This window comes from Podarcis melisellensis (genome assembly GCF_964234715.1).
Source record: "Podarcis melisellensis genome assembly, chromosome: 8".
NCBI lineage: Eukaryota > Metazoa > Chordata > Lepidosauria > Squamata > Lacertidae > Podarcis > Podarcis melisellensis.
In genome coordinates, this window is record NC_138540.1 from 22,463,732 (window position 1) to 22,476,986 (window position 13,255).

General features: G+C 46.0%; 1 protein-coding gene across 7 annotated transcripts in view; it reads right to left on the reverse strand.

The window, feature by feature from the left end:
* MORN1 (MORN repeat containing 1) overlaps positions 1–13,255 on the reverse strand; it is a 235,182-nt gene that overhangs the window by 18,068 nt on the left and 203,859 nt on the right. For 4 of the 7 annotated variants that reach the window (XR_014171296.1, XM_081923661.1, XM_081923669.1 and 1 more), the window contains exon 15: positions 10,625–10,778. Coding sequence is in view for 6 of the 7 variants with exons in the window: in XM_081923661.1 (XP_081779787.1) it covers positions 10,625–10,778 (154 nt within the window). In the remaining variant the exon portion in view is untranslated. Of the gene's footprint in view, positions 1–5,080; positions 5,116–6,611; positions 6,644–10,624; positions 10,779–13,255 lie in introns of those variants that run through there. The other 3 variants (XM_081923671.1, XM_081923672.1, XM_081923670.1) reach the window with 3 other exon arrangements.

Sequence of the window (13,255 nt, forward strand, 5' to 3'; positions counted from 1 at the left end):
TGTGAACTACAAGCACGTGCCCTGTGAAAAGACGCTTGCTGCACTGACAAAGGCAAGGGGTGATGCCCAGCTGGTGATGTTCCAGTGACTACTGGCTAAATCTGTGTTGGAGCATTCAACTCGCTGCTGACAATGGCAACATTCAGAAAATGTACAAAGGCATAAAGGAAGCCTTTGGACCAACAGTCAGGAAAACGACACTGTTGAAAACCTTGTCAGGAGAGATCATCACAGACTGCAGCAAGCAGATGATGGGCACACCACTGTACCCGTGGGAGAACATGGTCTCTGGCACAGCAATTGACAGCATCCAGACTCTGCCTGTCTTGGAAGAGCTGAACGTCCCTCCCTCCCTTGATGGGCTGAAAAACGTCATCTACTCTCAGACATGTGGTAAAGCCCCAGGACAGGACAGAACTCCAACAGGAGTACGGAAAGCTGGCTTCAATTCCTCTCTCAAGATGCACCTCCATGGCCTTCTCTTGCAGTGTTGGAAAAAGGATCAACACCACAAGACATGTAAGACCCCCACATTGTGACCCTCTATGAGAACAAAGGTGACCATCATGATTGTAACAGCTACCGTGGAATTTCCCTGCTCGGTATTGTGTGGAAAGCCTTTGGCCGTGTAGTTCTCAACAGATTACATTCACCTGCTGACACAATGTGGCTTTAGAGCTGAGAGGTCAACAGTCGACTAAATTTTTGCACTGTGTCAGCTGCAAGAGGAATGCTGAGAGCAGAGGTACATCGCGGGGCAGAGTCTCGAACAAAATGTGCTCTTCCAAGTCCACATTCCCAGCATGTTCATACTCCTGTCGCAGCAACGTCAACACTGGCTTGGTCATGTCCACAGAATGGAATATGGCAGGATCCCCAAAGACGTACTCTATGGGGAGTGGCTTCAAGCACCAGGCCCATTGGCAGTCCAAATCTGCATTATAAAGATGTCTGCAAACGAGACATGAAGGCTGGCAACATCAATCTCTTGCAGATGACCACAGTGCCTGGAGATCGTCAGGTTGTGTATCCATAGCAGTGGCCAGAGGAGGAATGACTGCTAGGAGGCGTGCAGAGAGAAGAAACACCATGATACACCAGTAGCAGCAGAATTGGACACCTTCATTTGCCCCAACTGCAGCAAAACATGTCTGTCCCGTATCAGTCTCTACAGTCACAGCAGGCGCTGTAACTCTTCAGTGGTTTGATTTCACCCTTGAAAGTCACACTCCTCCATTGCTCCCCAAGACAGACAAATGCCAACAACAACTCCTCCCAAGTAAATAGGTATAAGAACATAAGAACACCCTGCTGGATAAAGTCAATGGCCCATCTAGTTCAACATCCTGTTCTCACAGTGATCAACTAGATGTCCCAATGGGAAACAGGGCCTGAGCACAAGAGCACTCTCCCCTCCTGTGGTTTCCATCAACTGGTCATTCAGGAGCATACGGCCTCTGACAGTGAAGGTAGGACATAGTCAACATGGCTAGTAGCCACTGACAGCCTTATCCTTCATGAAAAGATTCCCCAGCCCTGCTGCATGTACCTTTATATTGTTTGCAACCTTTAATATCTCCCTCTTTTGGACCAACAGGGACCCCTCCATGCCAAGTTTACTAAAAAGCATCAAGTGTTAAAAGCATAAAACACATATAAATCTATAGCCCAGTAGAGTAAAGAATGGAAAGGCAAAGCACCACACCAAAAGTCCAGCCCTTAGAATCATAGAATTGTAGAGTTGGAAGGGGCCCTGAGGGTCATCTAATCCAACCACCTGCAATGCAGGGATCTCAACACACAGTCCCCCATCCAATTTGAAACCATACCGGACCCTGCTTAGCTTTGCAAATGTGCTAGCAGTTCTATCCCTGCACTGCTTGGAGCCCCACCTAGCATAAAATTGCCACCAAATCACCACAACCATAATAATCACAACCACCATTGCTGAGAGCCAGTGTGGTGTAGTGGTTAGATTGTTGGACTGGGATCTTGAGGACCAGGGTTCAAATCCCCATTTGGACATGAAGCTCACTGAGTGACCTTCAGCCAGCCGCTGCATCTCAGTCTAACCTACATCACAGGGTTGTCCTGGAGTCAAATGAGGAGAGGAAGAACCATGAATGCCACCTTGAGCTCCTTAGAAAAAAGGGTGGGATATAAATGTAATAAGCAACTCTCAGCATGCTTAACAAACTATCATTCCCAGGATTATTTGTTGGGAATCACGGCTGTTTAAAGTTGTATAGTACTGTTTAAAATGTAAAGTGCCAATGGAGTCTAAGTGTGACCAGGGAAACTCTGGCTGCATCCACATTTAAAAAGCACACACCAAGAATCCTAGGAACTGTAGTTTGTTAGGGTAAACTACAGTTCCCATGATCTTTTGCGGAAGTCACGTGCTTTAAATGTATGATGAGTATGCAGCCACTTTTTAAAGGATCACATTCTCTGCTAACATGCATCTGATTGGATAGATAGATAGATAAGATATAGACGTGCCCATCTGTGATGGTGGCCAACCGGTGCATGCATGATGTCAGGAGGAGCTGGGGACAGGGCTGAACACGACTGTGTGGCTTCAGTGGTGGGAGGCTGCTTCAACCCTCCTTCCCCTCCATGGCAGGAAAAGGAAAAGAAGAGTCTCTCACCACACTCAGCTCTGTGCTTCACCTCCACACTTTTTGGACATGGAGGGGGCTAGCCCCACCCCCAAAATATTCAGGGGCCCCAAAAGGGCCCAGCCCCCAGAAGCTGGCCCCCCCCTGTATAGATATAGCTATATCTCACATAGCCTGTTATCCCCTCATTGCTTTCAAGAAACTCTCCATGGGTAGAAGAGCTTTGCTGCAGCGTCACTGGGTCATTAGATTCTCCCTTGTTTCACACAATCTCCAAACAGGAGAGCTGTTTTCTGTGCAAAGCTGTTTCTAATTTATATCTCTAAGGTGTGCAGAGAAGGCATGTGTGCTCTGTCTAGCCACGAGGAAGCGGCTGGCGGGTAGGTTGTTCCGCTATGCTGGGTGGTGACAGTGATAAAACAAACAGGGAGCCCTGAGACTTTTGCAGTTCAAAGCCCTGACCTAGTTTTCATAAAAAGAGCTAGAGAAAGCTTGGTGGCGGTGGTGGCAGTGGGGGAGGAGGCTAGGTCTGGCAGGTTCACGCTGAGAGGAAATTGTTGCTACTCCAGCCTACTGCTCCCAGTCGTGGGTCATTTCTGGGAAGTCGCTTGTGCTCGTAGGCTGCAGAATTCAAAGCTGCAGCAATGACCTAGTTCATGCCCGATCTTGAAAACGGAAGGATGTAGGGTGTGATATCTCGATTTCCATCCGGTTGCCAAGTGCAAGGGCTGTGTGTGTAAATCACAGGAAAATCTTAGCAATCTTTTCAGGCCAGTTTGGAGGCACTTCAAGCAGAGTGAATGGATTAGGTCTGCATGCACAGCCAAGGTCAGCACCCTGCTCATATTCAGTAGTGGGTAACCCTATTTAAGGGGATGTGGGTGGCGCTGTGGGTTAAAACACAGAGCCTAGGACTTGCCGATCAGAAGGTCAGCAGTTCGAATCCCCATGTCGGGGTGAGCTCCCGCTGCTCGGTCCCTGCTCCTGCCAACCTAGCAGTTCGAAAGCACGTCAAAGTGCAAGTAGATAAATAGGTACCTGTTCGGCGGGAAGGTAAACAGTGTTTCCGTGCACTGCTCTGGTTCACCAGAAGCTGCTTGGTCATGCTGGCCACATGACCCGGAAGCTGTATGCCGGCTCCCTCGGCCAGTAAAGCGAGATGAGCGCTGCAACCCCAGAGTCGGCCACGACTGGACCTAAAGGTCAGGGGTCCCTTTACCTTTACCTAACCCTATTTAAGCCTTCAAGCATAGCTGGTTGGGTGGGTTTGCGCATATGAAGGCTCCAGCTCAAGGGAGGCTGGTTCATTGGAGCTACTGGGGCACAACCCTTACAATGGAATTGTAAAGCAATTAAACAACAACAACATCCTCAAAACATTAGAGCCACACACTCTTTCCTGCAACACACACATTTTATACTACCTTGAATTTATAGAGGTGTTTCTGTTAATCTCCTCTATGCACCACTCAGCCAATCCTAATCCAAAAGAATAGCAATTGTAAGGAGGTACTGCCCATGTACCTCTTAGCAGGAAAACCATGTGACTGATCGGACTGCCTGAAAGTCAGCCTGAAGTAGGAAGACTCTTGCTCCATCTGTTGTTACGAGGCCTATCTTGTCAAGCCATTATAGCCAATATGGAAGGATTCAGGCATTAAGAACAGCTCTATGTGGTAGCATTAAACTACATTGCAATCATACTTTGGTTCTAAGCACGCAGGTGTAAACACTACATGAATCCAAGAACTGACATCCTGTTGTACGGCTTAATTTCTAAATAAGAGGTATGGAGTTAATCTTGTCTGAAAATTGCACTTCGGCCCTTTTACATGGAAACTCTTCCCTCGTCCATAGGTGTGTAGGGAATAATAAACACACACACACACACACACACACACACACACACACACACGACATACATACACACACACACAGGCATACCTTATAGATACTGTGGGTTCAGTTCCAGACCATCGCAAATATTGCAATAAACTGAGTCACACAAAGCCTTTGGTTTCCCAGTGCATGTAAAAGTTATGTTTCCACTATACTGTACTCTATTAAGCCAGTCCTGCAGGGGCAGGAGTGGAAAAACCCAGGTCCAGCTCTAGCTAGCTCCCCTCCCGTGGCTAGCAGAGGCATGGCAGGTTTCCTTTTCCTGGAAAAAGCTGGGATGCTTGCAGCTGCACCCACGTCCTCCTACGGAGCAATACCTGTGAACCACAATAAAACGATGTGCAATAAAATGAGGTACAACTGTGTATATTTTTAGTGATGAGGCAACAGCACTCTGAACATGTGCAATGGCACGCTTTCTTAAATAGGTGCTGCCCATGTCCTATTGTGGTGCAAACAGCAAGGTTAAAAATTACAACCTTACCAAATCAAAATGTTACCAGCCGCCAGTGCTCCAGCTGATGATCCCTTTTCTCCTTCTCATGGGAGACGTGGGAGTCTGCACCCTGGAAACATTACCAATGACCTTGGAAACCTGAGTGAGAAGGGAACGCGAGGGGTTCAAACATAATCCAGCCTTTCACATCCTTTTGTTCAGTCTCTAGGGAAACAGCCTATATGGTTGCCTGCAACATCTCCTTTGGCCTTTTCTCTGCAAAGAGCTTCTCTGCCACACTCCAAGCCCGCCTCCCAAGTACAGAAATTACTTCCTGCCATTCAGAAAAGTTTTGCACAGGCAGAAAAAGCCACCTGCAATTTGTTTATTTAAGATGTCTATATCCTGCCTTTCCTCCATGGAGCTCAAGACAGCATACTTGGCTTCTTTCTTCCCATACTTTTGCTCTCACAACAACCCTGTAGGGTAGGTCATACTGACTGGCCCAAGGTTGCTCAATGAACTTCAACAACTGAGTAGGGATTTGAACTCAGGCTTCCAGACACCAACACTGACTTGACTTGACTTTAGAATGATCTCTCCCCCTCGCTCCCTCTTGCCACCAAATTCACTTCATAGAGATTTCTATGAGACACAGAACTAATCCCTACCACAAATTTGGGGCGCATGGCTTTCCTCAAAAGAAACCTGGGAACTATAATTTTAGGGGTGCAGCGAATTGTAGCTCTGTGAGCAGTAAACCACAGTTCCCGGAGTTCTCGTGTGGAAGCCATTTGTTTTATATGGACGGTGTGGATGTGATCTAGTTGGATCTGAACCCGAAGGTGTGGGTTCAAATATTTCCTCATTTCCATGGCCTTGAGCAGCTCTTCATCAGCCAGCCTCAGTTCCCTCAGTCTCAAGGGCAGTTGCAAGGTAGGATGAGAACTTTGTACGCAGAAGGTGCCAGACAGAAATGGCTCCTTCGCTTTTAAAAGGCTGTTGAAATGCTGTTGCTGCGTTTGGGACACATCCCACTCATGTCTGCTCCCCTAACAATCACTTTGTATGGCTAAGATAACAGCAAATGCCTCAAAACACAAGAAGCAGGCGGGGGGGGGGGAGAGAGAGAGAGAGAGGCGGACACGATCTGAGGAATGATACGTGCATTAGGAGGCCGCCTCAAGTGGAGAGCGACTGTCCAGTAATTCCTCCTCTGCCCTTATCGCCTCTTGGAGTGTAATAGCCTGTGACTAATCCCCAACCTCCCCACTTCCTCAGCCTCCTCGCTTCAGCTGGTATTTTAAAATGGACACACTGACACGTGCCACGATGGCTCTGTAGGGCTCATAATTGAGCTCTTTCAAGCACAGTGTGCATGTGGGGCTGAGGTGTCGCCAATATGCATATCATGTAGAGGACACGCTTGGATCAGTAGTATAAAGGTATAAGGGCCCCTCCACCAGAAATCCTTCTTCTTTTTCATTCATGATTTGTGCTCATTATGGTATTGGGGCAGTTATACATAATCCCATTTTCAATGCTGTTAGCAATTATGAAAAGTTTGGAGGTTAGCCACACTGCTATTAGTCTCCAGTCCGTGAACATAATGTAATCTCCTCCTGAAATCCCGTACCTGAGGTTTCCGTATGCTTGTTGCTGTCCTGTTTTCATAGTGCCCTCCGTGCTGCAATAGTGCAATAACACGAGCAAAGCGTCGCAGGACAGTTAATAGAGCAGAATAGTGGGTGGGCAGCCCAGTATCAATCTGTCACCAATGCGCTATTATTGCCTCCACGACTCGCAAAAACGAAAACTCCACCCATCTAGAGGGGCCAAAAGGTTCCCTTCCTGCGAGCACAGTTGAGCACTGTTAAAACTCCTGCCTCAGTTGGGCAGTGTTGAAATGCCACTGTGTCTCTTGAGGAAGCCGCAGTTCCTTGCCAGCGTGCAATTGTGAGTCAACTGGGGCTCCTGCCAAACCATTATGTTCGCCTCTTTTGCAAAGACATCACACAGCCCCAGCTAATAACCTCTGAAGAATAAGAAACTGGGATAAAAACACCCTCCTCCTTCCTGCCACCTGCCGAACCCTCCCTCCCTCCCTCCTCCTTGTGGCACCACCCTCCCGCAAAGTGCTTGCTGGCTTAGTTTTGGGGACGTGGAGTGTTCGGGTGGGTTTTTTGGGTTTTTTTATCACTTAGAAATTGCAGGTTCGATCACAGAGTCTCGTCTGACAGCTGGCTGGATAATTTGTCTCTCGGCTCAGGGAGGGAATGATGGAAGTCAATTTGACAGCTGCATGGCTCCCTGAGGATCCCAGACCTGGAGCACATGGAGGAGCGACAGACGGGCCGCTGCTCTGAATACCAATGAAGCGTCTGCCAGCGAGCACTGACTGGGTATGGTGAAATGAATCACACACATCCGGCGAGGGGACGATTATGGTTATTGCAGAAGGGGGTGGGAGGGTTTGGGGAGGTGGGGGGAGGGAGGGAGAGCAGGGGGTGTGCGGAATCATAAAACCTGAAGCCTAAGGTTCTAGCGACAGCTCATCACCATCAGACTCAATAGGCTCCCACACTGCAAGATTCAAGAGGTCTTGTCTACATTCAAGGCATGTAATTCAGTTAAATTGGCACCCTGATCCTCAGTATTTCACACTCCTGTGCCTGCCTAAAAAATAAAAAGTTAGGCCATCTTCACAGCATGCAGCACTGGATTTGTGCAGCAATAACGGAGCCTCCTTCCTAAGTAGTTAATTTTGGACCCTGGGCTTCATGATCTTACAGGAGCCCCCTTTAGACGCTGTGTGTATTACTTTGGTTGCGAAGCACACAATTAATATTTTCTCATCATACTCACGCACGCCAGTTTCTAGCTTTACAACTGCTTCCACATTCCTGATGCATTAGAGCAAGAAATAGTTTGCCCTGATTAAAAAAATGAAGAATACTTTTGACCATGTGTGGTTCTGCATTTTACTCACTTTAAATAAAACCACAACCATCACTGCAGGAATACAAACGGGACCTGCTTCTGCTTCTGATGGTAAACCCATGGGAATGACTACTGTTGTGTTGTAGAAAAGAATAACAAGGGTTAGCTCCAAAGAAGTTCTACTGAGAGTAAACCCAGTGAAATTGATGGGCTTAAGCTAACCATTAATTTTAATGGGTTGTTTCCAGTGTTAATCCTACTCAGAGTAATCCCATTGAAATTAATGGACATGACTAAGTTAGGCCCATTAATTTCAGCAAGCCTACTCTGAGTAAAACACAGTCAACCCCATTATATATATAAAAAGAAGAAATTAGAAGATGATGTGCTGACTGGCATCAGCCCCAGGGGGCCCTAGCAAGCCCATGACAGCCCCAATGCTGATAGGCCATCATCTGCTGCTTTCTGGTGAAGTGGATAGGCTTAGAAAAAGTTTCCCCGCTGATCCCAAGCAGTTGCTTGCTGATGCAGCAACCTCATGGACAACCATACCAGTGAGCATTCCTGAAAGCACTGGCAAGGAAATTAGATATTGCTGCACACATTGCTCTCTTTTTTTTTTGGATATGCAAGATGACCTTCTCTCAAAGCCCTCACAAGAATAATGGCTAAAGGTGCTTTCTTCATCATCACCATTTATTTGTATGCTGCTTTCCCATGGTACTATAAACCATACTTCCAAGGGGTTATTTAATTACAAAACATATAAACTATAGGCAAAGCGGAAACATCTCATATGCATGAATAAATATGCAGTAATAGGGGCTGTACCCCTTCTCCCTCCACTCACCAGTCACTCTCATCCCACATTAACCCCATGGTGTCCAAACTTTTTCCCAAAGAGGGCCAGATTTGATTAAATGAAGGGCCGTGAGGGTCGACCAAAGTTGTTGACCTTTGCACAATTCAAAGTGTTGGTGCTGACCTTTAAAGCCCTAAATGGCACCGGCCGAGTGTACCTGAAGGAGCATCTCCACCTACATCGTTCTGCCCGGACACTGAGGTCCAGCGCCGAAGGCCTTCTGGCGGTTCCCTCATTGCGAGAAGCGAAGTTACCATAGTAAAGTACCTACACTAAATTACTGAATCTGGAACTTCTTGTTGAAGACAGCACATGGTACCAGGAGTGAAATGCATTGTGTGAAGTGTACTATGGAATGTTTGAGAACCCCACATTCTTTATCTTTTTCACATGAAGCAGCTGAGGAAATGGAAGAGAGAGAAGTTTGAGAACAGTGAGAAAGGAGATGCACTGAAAAGAAAAAAGTGGCTGTTTTAAACAATGGCAGAACTTTGAGTCAAGAGGGGGTGGAGGAACACTGATAGGAAAATAGTGTTATTAAACAACAGCAGAGCTTTGATTAAAGCAGGTACACTGAGGGGTCATCTTTTAAGAAAAAATAGTTTTAACAACAAGAAACAGCAGAGATGGGCACAACACAGAAGCTAACGAAACAGAGCCTTTCGAAACACCCTTCTCACTGTGCTCAAACCATGTTTCAAGCTGCCATTTCCCCCCTCAATGTTATCCCCTGCTAGGTCTACTCAAACTTCTGCCACTGTTTAAAATAACCACTTCCTCCCTCTCAATTTCTCTACATCTCTGCTTTGTTCAAACCTCTACCGTGTGTCTGTGTGGCAAGTGGTCCCACCACTACCCTGCTGCCTCATTGCAGGGATGTTGGTGTTGGTAGGGCATGTCCATGGCTTGTGCCCATTCAGATTGGTAGGGTGGGATCCAGGGAGCTCTACTGTCATTGGCATCAGAGGCAATGACAGAGAGAGTGACAAATGTTAGTTTTGTCCTCATCCTCTTCTTTGCTCAGTAACACTGGCTCTGAAGAGGAGGAAGCTGGCAGGCATTGCCACCCTCCTAGATTGGTTATAAGTTAGAAGGCAATGGAGCTGGCATCTGGCTGAAGGCAGACTGGAGTGCCCCTTCTGCCCTGATGAACCAACCTCCACTTACCATGGCTCTGCCCTCCCACACCCTCTGCTAGTGCCTGAGACCTTCTGCATGCAAAGCAAGCACTCTGTCACTTAGTTATGGCCCATCCCTAGGAACAAAACAATCCTAGTTGGCTAGGCTAGGTTCCAGTCTCAGCCCATACAGTTCCAAATCCCATGAAACTCCCAATGTCCTTTACCAATTTCAGCGGGTCACAACCAACCACTGAATCAACTCAGCTAAAAAGCAGATGGAGACTGGGGGTGGGGATTATGGAATGAGTTGTTTTTTCCCCATTTCCATTTTAACATTGCAATGGCAAAGCCATCACAGTTTCTATCATTACTGGGGGCTGGGGAAAGCAGAAAAGTCCTCCTCTGCTTTACCCCCCACCCCAGGAGAATGAAAAGGAAGAGATCGGTTAATTTGATTAGGACCTGCTTAGACAGCAAAATAAAAGTCCGCAAAGAGATGGGGAACCCGGTGGTAAAACGATCAGTTTGGTCATAAAAAAACACACGACAACCTGAGTGTGATGGAACGTTTGTTTGAATGAACACTATGGTAACTATACAGATCCTAATAGGCAAAGCTGCTCGATTAATTCAGCCCTCTAGTGAATCTGTTATCACCATAGTAACACCCTAGTATTGTTATCGGGGAACCTGCTGAAGTGTAGTGAGACGTTAGCATCTGGTAAGCATCTGCAGAGCTACTTACTCAGGTTATAGCATGACTGGAGTGAAGCTGAGGAGAAGGAACTGTGGGCTACGGAGTCTCCCGAGTGCCATATTTCAGAAGCAGAGATGCCCACTGGGGGTCTTGTAGCGCATCTGGGATTGCAGTCTGGAAGCGGGTGGAATTCAGAGGTCTCCTCCTAGGTTGCAAACAGAAACCCATACAGTTTGCAGTGGTGGCACTTATTTACATCACAGATATATATATATATTCTTAACTACTTTTGCATTAGAAGAAAAGTTCAAGGCGATTTGCACAAATATAAAAAACCCAACAAAAAGGAGAAACGTTGTTGGCATTCGTCTGCCTTGAGAGACAATGGAGTGTGCCTCTACGGATGAAGTCAAATGGCTGTGGCTGCAGAGGCTGGTAACTCAGAACTGCTGCCTCCTGCATTGTTTTTAGCACATTAGAAGCACTGGAGTGACCTCTCTGGTTTTTTTTTATATGATATTTTATTAAAATTTTCAGAATAAGACAATAAATAGAAAAAACACAAGAAAAAATACAAAAACACAAAAATACAAAAGTACAAAAAAACAATTGACATAGAAAAAAGAAAAAAGAAAAAAAGAAAAAGGAATAACAAAAAATTCCTCTTTTTTAACCTCTCTTCTTTAGTTAACTTATTTTCCTGACTTCCTCATGCCTCCCTTTTTTGTATTCCACTTAAAAATTGGTTCAGCAAATTCATCCTATTGGTTTATCCTTTATTATTTTTCCTCACATGCTTTAGCTTCAAACTTTCATCTAATATCAATCTATTCTTGCCTAGTCTTTTACCTTATTACTAGAACCCCTTCATTTCATTTCAATGTCATCAACATTCAAAAATTTTACAATGTTTCTGTAAGTAGATTTTAAATTTCCTCCAGTCTTCTTCCACCAACTCTTCTCCCTGGTCTCGGATTCTGCCAGTCATTTCCGCCATCTCCATATAGTCCATTACTTGCATTTGCCATTCTTCCAAGGTGGGAAGATCTTGTGTCTTCCAATGCTTTGCGATAAGTATTCTTGCTGCTGCTGTAGCGTACATAAATAAAGTTCTGTCCTTCTTTGACACCAATTGGCCGACTATGCCCAGGAGGAAAGTATATTTAAATACCTTATCATTTCATTATAGATCATCTCCCAGAAAGCCTTAATCCTTGGGCACGTCCACCAAAGGTGAAAGAATGTACCTTCAGTTTCTTTACATTTCCAACATTTGTTATCGGGCAAATGGTAGATTTTTGCTAGCTTGACCTCTCTGGGGCACAAGCCTGGGCAGTGTGTGTGGAGGTCCTGTGCTGCCCAGAGACAAGACTCGGATCTTGGCATCACTGATGTGGTCCAAAAAGGAAAAGCAGAGCTATACATTTGGGACCAGCTTGGTTGCTGGGCGGAGGTGTACAAGATGCCATCCAAACATCTTCAGGACTCCGCTCCGGATTAAGCATTGAAAAAGAAGAAAATCAAGGAAGAACGCTCCCCCCCAGGACAGAAGAGGATGCAAGTTTGCATAAAATGTGCAAGTGCTAATTTATAAGTATATAGGCAAAATCAAGGGGTGGAGAACATTCCCTTCTGGGCAGTTGGGAGGAAGGAAGGAAGACTTGCTAGCATTAGTGCCCTGTGCCCACCAGAACTTGTGGGATAGGAAGGGGCAGGAAGATCAACAGTAGGTGGCACCAGGCCCAACGACAGACAAAGCCAATTAATTCTAGTTTCCTCTCCCACCTCCTCGCTGAGTTCTACAAGGGCAACACTGGGACTATGGATGTGGAGGCTGGCAGCCAGGGCTACCTCATAAGATTGGCTGTAAGATAGGATAGGCAAATCTGTTGATTTTTGTTTATCTCCGCTTCTAATTTTCCCTGGTCTTAAGTCCAGTTCTCTGTTTTGACATCAGCTCCTCGCGTTAAAAGTCAGAAAAAATCGTTGGCATTTTGGGGCAAATTTATCTCAATGTAGACTTTTTTTGCATGCTATTTTTGCCCAATAGACACATTTTTGCAAAACAATTTCACCCAATATAAAGCATTCCTGTATGTCACCTTCACTAATGAATGCATTTATATGCACGCTCTGCCCCAGTGTATTCACTTTTGCATGTGTTTCTCAGAACTGCATTGCAAAATTTGGAGAGGTATTAATTTCAAAAGGTTTATTTATTTTGTAAATAAATTTCATATTGGTTCTGGAAAGTGCAAAATAGGTAGGCTTGCCTTTAAATACAAAATGAATAAAATTTCTCCCACCATCCCTAGACTGAGATCAGCAGGGCAGTGCCCCACTTGCACTCCACTGCTTGCTGGCAGGCATTTTAACTGCTGGCTGTCTCTCAGCCTTAGGCCTGCTTCCTGACGTGCCTCTGCTTCATTTTAAAGCTGTCCCCAGCTAAAGACGTTTCTGGGCTTCAGGCAGAATTAAGCATTTCCTGAGCTACCCAGCACAGCCTCTGACGTTATGGGCTGCAGCTGCCAGAGTCTCCACCCCTGCCTTTCAGAGTCTGGAAACAATGTCTGCAGTTTCCCTCCTTTCCTTTCCCACCATCTGCGCAACGATTTTGGGTTTTTTCCAGTGTCTGCCACCACCTGTGGTTCGTTAGATGACAACAAGATAGGGAAACAC